This window comes from Lethenteron reissneri, chromosome 49, assembly GCF_015708825.2.
Source record: "Lethenteron reissneri isolate LAM-NWPU_2019-01 chromosome 49, ASM1570882v1, whole genome shotgun sequence".
NCBI lineage: Eukaryota > Metazoa > Chordata > Hyperoartia > Petromyzontiformes > Petromyzontidae > Lethenteron > Lethenteron reissneri.
Genome location: NC_083827.1, coordinates 10346196 through 10361034, shown reverse-complemented (window position 1 = coordinate 10361034; position 14839 = coordinate 10346196). Strand labels below are relative to the sequence as shown.

Below are 14839 nucleotides of genomic sequence, written 5' to 3'. Positions count from 1 at the left end.
AGCAGCAGCAGCAGCCATAGCAGCAGCAGCAGCCACAGCAGCAGCAGCAGCCATAGCAGCCACAGCAGCAGCAGCAGCCATAGCAGCAGCAGCAGCCATAGCAGCAGCAGCAGCCATAGCAGCAGCAGCAGCCATAGCAGCAGCAGCAGCCATAGCAGCAGCAGCAGCCATAGCAGCAGCAGCAGCCATAGCAGCAGCAGCAGCCATAGCAGCAGCAGCAGCCATAGCAGCAGCAGCAGCAGCCATAGCAGCAGCAGCAGCCATAGCAGCAGCAGCAGCCATAGCAGCAGCAGCAGCCATAGCAGCAGCAGCAGCCATAGCAGCAGCAGCAGCAGCCATAGCAGCAGCAGCAGCAGCGTCTCGTGTCCCGTAGCGGCGCTCGCGAGACGATTGCCGGGACGCTGCGACCTCGCGTCCCGCGCGGGTGACTCGGGGCCACTGGGACCCGCGGCGCAAGCGGCATCCACTCGCACCGCAGGGCTCCTATGAAGATCTTGTGGCACTGTTGGTTCCCATGTGGAGCTGTGGGCCCCTGACGGAGCTATGAAAAACGTGTGGACCTGTGGGTTCCCATGTGGAGCTGTGGGCCCCTGACGGAGCTATGAAAAACGTGTGGACCTGTGGGTTCCCATGTGGAGCTGTGGGCCCCTGACGGAGCTATGAAGAACGTCTGGGCCTGTGGGTTCCCATGTGGAGCTGTGGGCCCCTGACGGAGCTATGAAAAACGTCTGGGCCTGTGGGTTCCCATGTGGAGCTGCGTCCCTGGAGGAGTTGCTGGGTGTGCGTCCTGCCTCAGGGGAAGCCGCGTGCAGCGAGACGCGTCGGCAATGAAGCTGCGCCAAGCGGGAAGCATTGCTGGGGGAGGCGACACTGGTGGGTGGGGGTGGGTGAGATTGCAGCGGGAAAGGTGTTGACGGGGGTCTCTGTTGGGGGTATCCGAAGGGCCCCTGTATAGATATTAGACGGGGATAGCAACAGCGGAGTTTGTGGCCTCTGACCGCGTGGACGAGACTCGTCCGCGGCTTCACAATAACGACGAGTGGGATGAGTGGGGTGCTCTTTGGGTTGCCATGAGCGGAGATTATGTCTGGGGGAGACTCTCCCAACCCCCCCCCCCCCCCGTTTTCAGTGTATGCACTCCCCGTGAAATGACGGCAGAGATAAAAGCCAGGCATGCAGCGAGGAGAGCTGCAGACATCGAGACAAAAGTCATTCGCGTGTGCGTGATATCTGGAGGTTATATTCGGAGCCGAATAAAGAGCTGCCCTTGTGCGGCATTCACGTTCCTCATGACTGCCGGGCCCCTCGATCCACTTCAGGGTCCGAGCATACCAAGCTAATACAGCCCATCAGGCGCGTCCTTCAGCCCCGATCTCCGAAGATTCACATCGCACGTGCCTCCCCCACCACCACCCCCCTCTCGCGACCCCCAAGATGCCAGCGACTCGGCCCCCATCGCGGATTATTCCACTGGGCCCGCGGCTGAACCCTCCGCCCGATTGTCGGCCACACGGAATGGCACGGCAGCAAATGGGGGGGGGGGGTGAAACTCTCTGCCCGTGATGCGAGGGGGTATAGAGCGAGAGGGGAGAAGCGCGTAAATGGGCAGGGGACGGGGCAAGAGGGGAGGGAGGTGGGTCCGCACTCAGCCTGGTTTCCTCCACCTTGCCCTTGCCCCCCCCCCCTCACCTGGACTAATGACTCTGCGACCTTGGGCCTTGGCCCCTGACGCGTTAATTAAGCGGAGCGCGCCACGTGGGGGCAGCGCGAGTGAAGATCCCCCGGCACGACGTCCATCATCGTCGTCGTCGTTATCGGCTGGGGACCCCCAGGTGGTGGGGGGGGGGGGGGAGGTAGCCCACGCCCCCCACAACCAAATAGGAGACGCTTCAGCGGCAATGTTCACCTCGGGAGAGATCAGCGGTGGAAGTTGTGGCCATGCCATCGTTGCTGTTATTTGGTGACCACGACAGGGTTCAGTTTTGAGCCTCAGCGAGTCTCAAGGCTCTCCTGCATCCAGCAGTGGCTTGGCAGTCGCACCCATCTCTCGGTGACCCGGCGACCCTCTCCTCGCCCCGACAGCGCTCGTCATGAACGCGCAGAGCGAGACCTCCGTTTGGAGATGCCATCACTCCCAAGGGTCGGGGCCAATCCCAGAGAAAAACCGCGTCCCATTGGGGAGCCCGCGCTCGGCCTCCCGCCGACCACGACGATGCCGTGCACCATCGACCCCACCGCACTCGCTCTCTTCACTCCGCACCGCCGACAAGGACGCCAGATGGATCGGGGCGGGCACCAGTTTGTGATTAAAGCGCTCAGTGAACCGCCTGTGTGCCAATTGCAGAGTTGTCACCCCATGCCCGGTCCGAAACTCCTGCCTGCCCGTTCTCTCTTGCGTTGTCCAGAACTTCTCATCTCGACCGCCCCCCATCTGTCAGGAGCAACCGTGAACAACAGCGTGTGTGGCCTTTAATAGAAACACGGATCTAGCAAGAGTAATCGGCGACGCTATTGACACAATGGCCATTGTTCACAAGCAGCACAGGCAGAGACCGCAGAGGTGCAGTGAACTCAGTGTGGGGGGGGGGGGGATCTCTGTGAATCGATCGCCCCGTGTTCTTACACGAGATGATTCCATCACGGGGGGATGGGGGGAGGAGATTAGCTCGCACGCTATGTAGGCGGGGTTGGGGGTGCGAACGGAGCAGCGAGAGGTCGCCTTTGGTTGAAGGTTGCCACCAGATGGGACACGGTCCGGTCTGTTGGATTTCGCCAGGGAGCCAACGCCACTCCGGCTCGTTACCATGGCAGCTGTCCAACACGGGAAGCACGAAGAGGTCCTTCCTGTGGTTCCCCGGCAGCCAAAGGGCGACCGTGAGCGCGACTGCGCGCCATGAGCACGCATTGGCCGAGGGGTAAAAAGAATTTGCCTTTATTACAGAGCGGGCGAGTGAAGGACGGTGGGTGGGATGGGCGGCGAGCGCGCTGAGGGATGGAGGCCTCTCCTCTGTGGAGAAACGATCGACTCGGATGCAACATTATCACCACCATCATCATGATCGCCCTTCACATGATATCGCAATCACCTCCACCATCACCTCCTTCCCACCAGACATCGTGTGTGTGGTTCAACAGGGCGGCGTGTGTGTGTGTGGTTCTACAAGGTGGTGTGTGTGTGTGGTTCTACAAGGTGGTGTGTGTGTGTGGTTCTGCAAGGCGGCGTGTGTGTGTGTGGTTCTGCAAGGCAGTGTGTGTGTGCTTCTGTAAGGTGGCGTGTGTGCTTCTGCAGGGCGGCATGTGCGTGCGTCTCTGCACTATCCGTGCGCCGTCTCTGTGACGCGCAGCGCCAGCAGCTTGCTCTGCGTGAGCAGGAACACTCGCTCGTCCGTCACCACGAAGCCCAGGAAGGGCTCGGAGCCAGCGGCTTCCAGCGTGGCCACCTGCAGGAGACACGAGCGCCGCTCACCTCACCATCGCTCACCTCACCATCGCTATCACCGCACCCTTCCACTCACCTCACCGGCACCCTCGCCCTCGCCGCATACATAGTCATGCATATCGTGCTTTGTTTCTCATGGATTTCCGGAACGTTGCTAGGCTGGCTTCGGGGTAGAGATTATTGGCGTAAGGGACCGGCTATCCACAACAATCCTATATTCTCATTCCCTGTATTCCTATAATCATATAATGTTAGGCGGATGTGGCTGCCAAATTAGTTCCTGGAACACCTCCTCTGTAAACGCACGGAGACACAGATTCCCCGTACAGCCTTCCACCATCATCATTGTCGCTCTCTCCGATTTCGTTGTCCTGCGAAAATGCACCTGTGTGCTGCGCGCGTCGTCACCCGAGACTAGGAAAATCCGGAGTGGAGTGTTGTGCTTCCTGAACCGGGGCCTGAGAGCTGCTGCCACCGGCACGCGTGGAAATAGAGGTGAAACTGCGATACAAAGTTTGGGAGTCCTTGGCTCCACTTGGACAGCACGGCTGCGGCTCTCGCACGCATGAGCCAATGAGGGCGGCTCGGGCCAGGCCTGCCTGCCTGCCAGGGCCTAAATGGGCTTCATGACGTTGATGCCACGTGGGGGGTAGTGTTAGCTTTTGTTGTTTTAATTGTAGGAGGCAGTGGGGGCAACGCTGGCACACCACGCGCCCATCCCCGCGGTCGTTATGTTAGTGCCGCCGTCTCGGCTCCGTGGGTGTGGTTATATTGGTGTCGTTGTTGCGCTGCCGGCGGGCCGGCACGTTCACCTGCTGGCGCGCGACGCGCCCGTCTCCCGGGCGGCCGCGCTTGCGGAGCTGCGTGCCGGGAGACGCGGCCGGCTGGCGGTAGAGGAAGACGCGGCGCGAGCACTCGCACAGCGCCGCAAATGCGCGGCCGGGCGCGCACGCCAGGAACTTGCGCTCCTGCTTGGAGGCTTGAACGTAGCCTGCAGCACGGGAGGGGGGCAGCGCGGGGGAGCGGAACACAGAGAAGATTGTACACACAGTACGGACAACACACGGACAACACAAGAGCATGCAGACTACACAGCACACAATACAGCGCTTAAACACACACAGCACACACGAGTACAGGGTAACAGTACACACATGCAACACAGAAACAGGCAGCAGACACACACAACAGACGGCGCACACAGCGCGCACACACAGTGCGCACACACAGCGAGCACACACAGCGCCCACACACAGCGCCCACACACAGCGCCCACACAGCGCGCATACAGCGCGCACACAGCTTCGCCACCTGCTACATGACTCAGTTGACCCCCTGCACAGACACCAGATCACGGGTCAGTAGGAGGCACAGGCCAATCAGATTCCACCACACGGCCGCAGGGAGGGGCTGGTTTGTGGGCCGCGGGCCGCGATGGCCCTCCCTCACCCCGGGCCCCGTCGGCCCGCGAGAGAGTGAATCCGGCTCGGGGAGGAGGCGGCTGAGTCTCAGATTAAATAATCCACGAGCCACTCGAGAACGAAATTAAATTCACCAAAGTGACGGGACGTCAACAAGGCCGCCCGTCGTCACCCCCTGTCGCCGGGGCGAACCCTCAGAAGTTAAAACGGAGAGGCGGGCGGCCGGGTGGCTCGGAGGTAAGAGACGGCGAACCGCCTCCGCCGGGAGATCCAGGGTCCAATCCGGGTCACAGCTGCTGCCCGCGATTGCAAGGGAGCGGGGTTCACAAGGGAGTCACGAGCGACTCGCACGGAAACTCACGGGTGTCGTCACGGGTGTCGTCACGGGTGTCGCCGCGGGTGTCGCCGCGAGACAGCGGCGCCAATAGCGCAGCAGGGATAAAAGCGGGGAAAACGACAACAATTTCCCTGTGAAACCACAGCCGCTACAAAGTGAGAATCACCCTTGTGGACGCCGCTCGGTTGGCTCGGAGACGATTTTCCTAGAGCAGCGGATCCGCTCGGCAGCGCCAGGCTCCGGCTCAATTAATCACCGTCAGCGCCAACATACGGCGCGTCCACAAATCAGCGCCGCCCCATCAATCTCGTAAAGGGATCTCCCGGGCTGCCGGTCGCCATGAGGGACCGCTCCTCGCCGGCCCTTCCAAGCCACCGCGACGGCACCCGCGGGTATTCCGCTCACGCGTGCGTCACGCATCACACGTCGCGCGTCGCGCGCTAGCCGCGACACAGCCAAAGCCGCGACACAGCCAAAGCCGCGGCAGGCACCGCGAGCACGGCTCACAGCGGCGAGGGTGGCGGAGTCGCCGCGAGTGTTAAACAGGCGACGCTGCGAGTGGTAACGCGGCGTGATAATTGTGCGCGCGGCAAATTACGCGCGGACACGCGCTCGGGCATGCGGTCCCGTGGCCTCGCACGACCCCCCCCCCCCCCCGCCATACGCGTGTGTTCATTAGACCACAGGTTTTGCGACCCACAGGAAGGGATTGAGGAGCCGTGACTCCAGGATTTTTAACCCGTGCCCACGATGCAAGTCATTACTGGGGGGAAGGGAGATTGGCAGGGATCGTAGACCTGTGCGTGCGGAATTCGTCAGTGAGCAGCGTGGGTGGGTGACGTGCGTCATCAAGCAGCGGGACACTGGGGCAGCGAGGAAAGGTTTCCGTGACCGCTGCAGCGAAGATGATCGCCCACTCCCCATCGCTCATGATGATGCAAACCAGAATGCGCCCGACCTCATAGAAACTCACAAGGCGAGCAGCATGGAGCCTGGTCCGTAATTGAGTGTGAGACCTGTCCCTTTAAACTCTAACTCTAAACCCTAACTGTAACCATTAACCAATAACCTCCAACCCATAAACCTATCGTCTAGCTTTAGCCCTGTATCTGTGGCGCTGTGGGGGGGGGGGGGTCGGCATGGCGTGCTTGAAAATCGTTAATGCAATCGGCAGCGACAACGGGCAGCTGTACCATGTAAGTGTGCGTGTGTGTGTGCGTGTGTGTGTGCGTGCGTGTGTGCGTGCGTGTGTGTGAGCATGAACCCGGCGACCTGAGTTCTATTCCCGCTCACGGTCAACACCAGTGATGATTATCTGAACCGGTTCTGGGCCTCCCCGAGGTCGACTCAGCCTCAAATAAGTACCTGGCGCGACGTGTCAAAATTTTCCAACAGAAGTGGCCGGGCGTGGTGCTGGCCACCCACCCCTTTGTGTATCGTGTTGGCCCGAATAAGTGCTCGCTAACAGCACTTGCCCCAAAAACCTGGGGATCTTTGTCTTTGTGTGCACGGGGTTATAAACGAGACTGACTTATCGGGCTTGGCGTGTGTGCTGACAGGACCCGGCCACACCGACTTAGCATGGCAATCCCTCCACAAGCCACCGCATCGATCGCTATTCATCGTGAACAAGCGGCTGGCTGGGCTTGCCGAGGACTCTCTCCACACACACGCCGGAATCGCCCGAGTCCATCCAGAATCGCTGCTACCGCCGGCGACAGAATTTGCGCGGCGATCGAAAACTCGTTACGGCGAGTGCAGGGGTTGCGGGGCGATGTCCCCCCACGATCGTCGGTGCGTTACCGGGCGCTCTCCCAAACCTCCCCCCACACCACCCCCTTCCGTGTTGCGAGTTCACGCGGCCGCTTTTGTTTGAGTTCACGGAACCCATGCTACCCAAGGGCTCAAGAGTTCGGGCCTATTATGGCACCATGCGACGCGTACCATGCGACGCGTACCATGTGACGCGCACCCTTTCATCTTGTGCTGTGCGTCGTATTCCCCGCCCGCCGCGCCCTGTGCAACGTCCCCCATCCACGCTCACCCAGGGCGTTGAACGTGTCCAAGTGCTCCCAGGGCCTGGCGTCGTCCTGGGGCCGCGGGCGCCACAGCAGCGCGTCCACGTCGTGCCGCAGGCACAGGCCCGGCATGTCCCCCGCCGCGAGCTGCGCCGTGAACAGGAACTGGTGGCCGCCCAGGTTCACCTGGCAAGGCACCGGCACAACCCGTGGTCAGGGCCGCCACGCCACCGCCACGCCGGGGCCCGCCGCTCTCCTCCCACGCTGAAAAGGATTCGGCTCATCGTGGCCTGAATATTACCCCCGACCCTTCCGACTGCCCCCCACCCCGGCATGTATTAATCACCGCGTACTGCGCACGTGGCGCAGATACACCGCGGCCATTCACAACACAGCAACAAAAAACCGAACAATGCATAACGGAAGCCAGGAAAGATGCATGCTGGTGATTACCCCGGGAGACAGACAGAGGCACACGTGGATGAGAGAAGACACGCAGGTGAACGACATCATCTAAGTGAGCGAGGTATGGGCAGGATGCAATTGCCGACGGTCAAGAACGGTGCCGGAGCAGCATCCGAGGAACAGGACGTGTCCGACAGGGCGTCCACCGAGGAGACGGAGGGATGGAATGGGCTCGTGCGCAGGTGCTGGGAGGAATGTTGCATCGCAGGATCACGAGAGAGAGCGGCAGCTTGGGGAGTCCTTAATCCAGCAGTGGGTTACTCGTGGCTGATGATGGTAATGATGAGAACCACCCCCCCCCCCACCTCCCGTCGTCAAGACCCTTGCCCCCCCCCCTCCCAGGACCCTCGTGCTCCCGCGTGCACGCCTCTCTCGCTCTCTCACTCCCGTCCTTGCATTAAGACCGCGGCGTGGGCAATTTGTCCCAATTGTTCATTGAAAAACCTAATCTCAGCAGCGCTGGTTCTCAAGCACACTCGGAGGCACAGCGGGGGGAGATGACTGCGTTGTTCACTCGGCCTTCGGGAGGGACGCGCGGAGCCTCGCAGGAGCGGCGCATGTGCTCGGCTCCATGGCCCTTTGACCATTTGTCCCCGGTTTCGTTCAGACTGCGCGACGGCAATCAGCGACGTGTCACGACGCGGAGAGTTCTCTCCGGCGCGTTTGCGGTTATCGCCGTGCGACGTCCGGTGCGTCTCTCCACGTGCTGGCAGCATCTTCGGCGTGCGGAGCGAAACGTGGTACGCGCGAAAGTGCCGCTGCCGAATGCGGCCGCTTTTGTCTCTCCGATACCGATGATGTACACACCGCACCAGCTACTCTTTTAAGGCTAAGTCGAGCTAGGAGAGGCCCAGGACCGGTTCAGACATCCGTTACGGGTGTTGGCCATAAGCGGGAATCGACCTCGGGTTGAGTTCATAGCGCAATGCGCTGACCTACTACACTAATGCGCTGACCGCTACACTAACACGCACGCACCCAAGATCTTGAGCACTCGCACATTCAAACGCCCACGCCTTTACACACTCGAACGCCCACACTAGCCCTGCCGCCCGCTGTAGCTCAAGAGGGAAGAATAAGAATAGGGATGCCAATTTATTTATTTATTCACTGTTCGGATGAGAAACGCGGGGGGAAGGGGGGGGGCGGTGGGCCCTTCTCGTGATGATGATACTTGAGCCTCGTGCACCGGGCGGTGCTCGCCGACACGCGGCGCGCACGGAATGCCGATTCTCCTTGACGGGGACCATCTCAGCGAGAGATCGAGGAGGGATCGCGGCGCCAAACACGGGGGCCCGGGACGACGCAGAACGCTCGTACGACCTTTTGCCCCGCGGGGGTTTTGCACGGAACACCCGCCCGCGTGCGGCCCTCGCGAAATAATTACCGCGGCTGGCTTTGAGCTGTCTCCGGCAACCGGTGACACTGTTCGGAGCCGAGGCATCCGTTGTTCGCCGTCATTTATTTGTTTATTTTATATTTCTTCGATTTGTCACAAACTTCACCGCGCTGCAGGGAAATTAATCCGCCAATCGTGGATGACGACTTGATGAGATAACCCGCGGGGCGCACCGAGGGCGGGCGGGCAGCGGGTCGGGGCGGCGTGCCGGGAGATCGGTGACGTGCAGAGGTCGCAACCGGGTACCCGATACCCATACCCTGGTGCGGCCGGGTACAGGTACGGGTAGGCCGTGAGTCACTGGTGAGTAACCGTTTGTCACTCATTTCGGGTAGGGTATGGGTACGGGTAGGGAACGGCTACCCGTAACCTGCCGGGTACGGGTACCCATTTGCGACCCTGGTGCGGCCGGGTACGGGTAAGGAATAAAAACCCATTTGCGACCTCTGGTGACGCGTCTGCTGGGAGACGATGGGTGGTGCAGTGGTTAGCTCACTGCGTTTCAAAACTCGGCGACCAGAGTTTGATTGCTGCTCACGGCCACCAGCAACCAGTGGCGATTATCAGAACTGGTCTTAGTTCTCTCCTAGGTCCGCTCAGCCTTAAAATGAGCACCCTGTGCAGCACTGGGAGACAAAGACGGCCCGGCGTGTGCCATGCCAGCTTTCATTAGGTGCTACTAGCTGACAGCACTTGCCCCGGACAGTCTGTCGAGGCTACACGGGGGATCGTTGTCTTTGTGTGGCGGGAGCAGGGCCACGCCACACCTCATCGGCTGCAGACGCGGCCGCTTGGCAGCGCTCGCCAGACGAGCGGCGGAAGGAAACGACGTGGCGACAAACGCATCGTCAAAAAGGGCGCACGCGCAGACCAATTCGCTGTTTCCCTTCCGTAAGCGTTTGCCATTATTGTCGTCATCATCGCGGCATCGGTCGGGGATGCTTTGTGGATTCATCATTGGTTTGGCGAAACTCTTTGATCGATTTGCTTGGCTTTCGCTCGGGCGAGTCCCGAATTGCAGCACAGCTTTACTCTGAAGTGTCGTTTACGGGAGCTATACGCGGACAGACAGAGCCGACGCTTAACAAAGCATTCACACTCTCAAAAACCTCGGTTGCACACGCGAGGAGGAAATGGACTCGTGAGCCGGATCGCGACCTAAAACCCACCGGATTTGGAACCCGGGGCGCCGAGTGAGCACGCAGGGAATGACGGTAGCAGTGGTCGATGGAAATTACAAAACGAGTTTTCAAGTGGCCCCAAGATAAAAGCTGAAATTATCACCACAGGTGGGGTTAAGGGGGAGTGGGGGGGTCTGTATTTGGCGGAAATTTTCCAGGGCTCCACCCCCCCCCCCCATATCAATGCATGCCTCCTTCCCCACCCCCAACCCACGGCGATTTTCTTTCCATTACGAAGCAATCTGTGTTAATTGCGGTCGACGCAATTATCCGACGCACGTTTGCTCGGGGATAGCAATTTTCCCGTGGAGCGAGGCCTCCGCATCGATTCCCCGATTCCACACCCACCCCGCCACCCCCTGCACGGCCGCTCTCGCCCACAGGGTCATCGTCCTCACCATCGTCATCCTCACCGACGGTGCGCGTGGGCGAGTCAACCGAGCACGCTCACCGTGTAGGTTCGTGCGTGAGAGTCGCCGTCGATGCGGCACAACGTGGCCATCTCCTCGGGAGCGGCGTCGCACTCCTCCAGCTGCTGCGGGTTGTACGCCACCTGCTCCACGGGCTGACGGCGCAACCATGGTCACGACCACGGTCACCACCACGGCAATTACCACAATCGCGACTGTGATCACGATAGCCGTTCGAACCACAGCTACACGAAAACTACAACCGCAATCAATCTGAACCCAAAAAAATCAGTTTACAACCACGGTTGACAACATGATCTGCAACCACAACCTTGGTGATAACGTCGCGGCAAAGGGGGAGAAGCTCACACAGTGGCGCCCACACTAGCCACACACCAGCCACACACCAGCCTACCAGACACCTCCAAAACAGTTCCACAATCAGCACACAAATTGCGAACGACGTGACAATGAATGTTTGACGTCCACTGTGAAGCAGTACTTTGTACGGTAAATATGCCTGCAGTATTCACCAGGGCGGCCACTCGATTCGAACCGTGAACCTCATATTTCATTAATTCTGTTGTATTACATGGATTGGGCACTTGAGTATGGAGATCGGTGATGCCTGCCTCTGGCTATTATAATTATTTTGATCATCAAGAGGCACAGTCTCAGCTGCTCCTTCAGCCCGGCACATAAGTCATATGTACACGCGTGTGGGTGTGTGTGAGTGCGTGCGAGTGTGTCCCCGTGTGTGTGGAGAGCGGGAGTTCAAGCCGTTAGTGTGCTACGATTTGAACCCTGCGATTCGAGTTCAATTACTGCTCACAACAAATATTGGCGACGCATATCTGAACCGGTTTCTCGCTCACCCTAGGTCGACTCAGCCTTAAACGAGTACCTCGTGCAGTGTGTAAACATCAGTACTGAGGATACAAAGGCCGCCGAGTGTGGCGCTCACCACACTATCTCATTTCACACGTGCGTCCTTGAATTTGCGGCGAGCGCGCCAATCCAGCAGGTTAACAACCGCTGTGCCATGCTAAATTGAGTAATTAGCATTTCCCGGCTCGGCAAGGAAGCGTGACAGCTGACACTCGATTAACGAGCAAATCTATGCCGGCACGACCGCGCATCGCCACATGTCCCGGGTGCCAAATAACACTCATTAGCACCGACGAGAGAAACAGTTTAATCGGTTGAATAAATACCCGACGAGCACGCGCCGCGGGCAGGCCGGGCTGCTGCGTCCGTAGCGAACGCGGCTGTCGAGCGATGGGACTCCTCGTCTCGCCGGAAGGACGGCGCGTCACGCCCGCGAGCGATCTCGACGCCGCGGCACCGTGAATGCCGTGTGGATGAGCCACGTTCACTGCCCGCATTGCCGGACACGGGCGTGCGCTCCGCCTGCCATCCAGCGCTTCGGAAGCGAGGGTTGGTGTATATATGTGTGGACGTATATATGCGTGTATATGTATGTAGAACTTCTTTCGCACCATACCTAGCCAACCGTACCAATAGGAGGTGCAGGCTTCTGTGAAACTCCCAAACCCGCCGAGCTACGAAGTAGCAAGGTGATGACAGCACAGCGAGTGGGTCAGTGAACCTGTCTGCCGGGACCTCGTGAGCGTTGTCCCATCGCATGCTTGGCGGGGTTTTCTCCGGGTTCTCCGGTTCCCTACCACGTGAAGCTAAACCCGCACGAGTGGAAAGATCATTCTCATTGTGGCCACATCACATACGCGTGACGAGTTCCCCCCCGGGTTCCCAGTTTGGCTTCGCGTGGCAGGGTACCATCAAGTGAATTGGCCAAACATCCCGATGTAGCAGGACGCTCCTGAAAGAGTCTCGAGACTCAGTGAGGCTTTCCTGGATGAACCAAACTCACTGTACGAACAAATGCTGTGCACTCGGGCAGCGTTTGCCAACGTCCTTGCGTGTGTTTGTGTTTGACACACGAGCGTCTCGCCGGCACCAGGACCAGCGCGAGGAGGGCGCCGGAGCGGGCACCTGCACTGCACGGGCTCACGCCACGCCGCCGCTGCCGCCACCTACCCGCCGCTCAAAGTCGTCCCCTTGAGTCGCTCCGTTCGCTCCGTTCGCTCCACCCACTCCACCCGCCAGCAGCTCAGCCCAGTCCCCGCTAGGCTCGGCCTTCATGAGCGTGAGCTCCAGCCTGCACGCAACACGAGGGTGCACGGCTCACAAGGCGGCCACAGACTCGCACCCCCACGACGCGCCGCACCTCCACGACACGGTCGGTCTTTGGGTTGCGGGGGTCACGATTTGACTCGCGCATCGCTTAGCGTGGCCCTGTTTATACCGTCTCATTTTTATGTGTTTCACGTGCACCGTTTCTATTTTTAAGGGACAAGGCAATAATAAGTGAAAGTCAGAGGAGAAGAGGATGGAAGATGTTGAGAGCCCGGACTTGAACAGAGGTAGGGAGTCGACAGCACGGGTGGCTGGGGAGAAAGACTTCTAGACTACAGGGGCAGCAGAGGAAGAGCAGAAACCTCCACCAGGCGAAGGCTGTGAACAAGCGTGGCAGCTGTCGACCGTAACTTGAAAGTATTTATTTTTACCAATTAATAAAGCTTCAGGCTCGAGTGGGGCAGCCCCGTGACACACAGTGTAAGCTTACAGCGGTTTGTTAGTCTGGGCCGTGTCTGCTCAGGCTGGATGTGGCCCACGACTTAATTTCATACGGCCTGTGGCCCCACGAGGCCTGCTCCCACTTCTAAACCGCCTGCAGTGTTCCTCCGTCACTGCGAGCATCTTCGCCATACTGATCGGGCACAAGAGGTTGGGGGGGGGGGGGGGGGGAGTATTTTCGACTTGGCAGTGAGGCAGTCCGTCACGTGGCCGTCACGTATGTTTAGTTTTGCGTTGTTACTAACTGGACGACGCTTACGTGACTGAACGTTTGTGTGTGGCCGCTCGGGGGAGCGGTGGCACAGTGGTTAGCGCCTTGCGTGATAAACTCAGCGACTCGATTCACGCTAGCCACCAACACTGGTGACGAATATCCGAACCGAGCCTGGGCCTCTCCTGTAGGTTGACTCGGCCTCAAATAAGTATCAGTACTCGGGAGACAAAGGCGACCGGGCATGGTGTTGGCCACCCATCCCCTCGTGTGCAGTGCCAGCCTTCAAAGGTTCTCGCTAACAGCTCTTACCCCAAAAGTCGACTAAGGTTATACGGGGGATCTTTGTCTCTGCGTGACCTTCAATGGCCACGCAAAGGTTCCAACCACACAGCGTCGAGCTCCAGCCACTTTGCAGACGAATAAAGAACAACCAACGTACCTGGCACCATCACCATTGTAGCCACACACGGCGATCACGAAGGCGCTATGTCTCACAGATGGGTCGGAACCGCCGAGCGGTTCGCGTAGTTTTCAAATTGGGCAATTGTAGCCCACGACGCCGGCACGCGGAGTCGCATTCCGGGCTGCCGCCGGGGTAGAACCCAGAAAGCCCTGGAAGCAGGCGGGGCAGGCACTGGCGCTCGTCTCGCACAGACGGTGCCGCCGCCGCCGCCGCCGCCCTCTCGGCGCGTTTGAGTGACCGCGCTCCCCATTAGCGCCACTTCCCTCTTCAGCCCCTTCCCATGGCGACGTGCCGGCGCTCCGACGGAACGCACCCACGGCCCCCACCGCCATCCCTCGGCCCCTTCCCTTTTGTCAGCTCCACAATCACAAACACCCCCACATTCCGCTCCCCCCCGCCCCCGCTCCACTGTGGCGGTGGTGTCTCAGAGAGTGTGTACCAGCAGTCGACGTTAATTAGCGATCGGGGGGCGGTGGAGTGGGGGGGGGCTTCGCTGCGGATTCCGCGCGGAGGAAGTTACTCCAAAGCAGAGCACTCGCTCGGAACGCTGCGACGTTCGGGAACGCCTCGCTATACGCTGGGGAATTCCGGATCCAATTGAACGCCTTACAAAAACAGATTGCATCGTACAAATACAAGAATGATTGCCAGCATTTCATCATCCCACTGCTGGATGTATGGTCACACTTCACCACGCTGGTCAGTGCGGGTGGCTAAAGGGTGGGAGGTGCCCAGGTCTGGTTCAGATGTCGCTTTGCCACCGATGTTAGCCGTGGCCGGGAATCCAGCTCTGGTCATGCATTATACAAACACCCACGTTGCACTGCGTTGCTT

At 59.6% G+C, this 14839-nt stretch overlaps 1 protein-coding gene across 1 annotated transcript in view; it reads right to left on the bottom strand.

The window, feature by feature from the left end:
- Positions 1-2916: 2916 nt before the first annotated feature.
- NUDCD1 (NudC domain containing 1) overlaps positions 2917-14839 on the bottom strand; it is a 30550-nt gene continuing 18627 nt past the window's right edge. The window contains exons 7-11 of the mRNA XM_061571997.1: positions 12729-12849; positions 10712-10825; positions 7242-7401; positions 4252-4430; positions 2917-3440 (exon numbers count right to left, since the gene is read on the bottom strand). Coding sequence (XP_061427981.1) covers positions 3315-3440; positions 4252-4430; positions 7242-7401; positions 10712-10825; positions 12729-12849 — 700 coding nt within the window. The 3' untranslated portion in view covers positions 2917-3314. The remainder of the gene's footprint in view (positions 3441-4251; positions 4431-7241; positions 7402-10711; positions 10826-12728; positions 12850-14839) is intronic.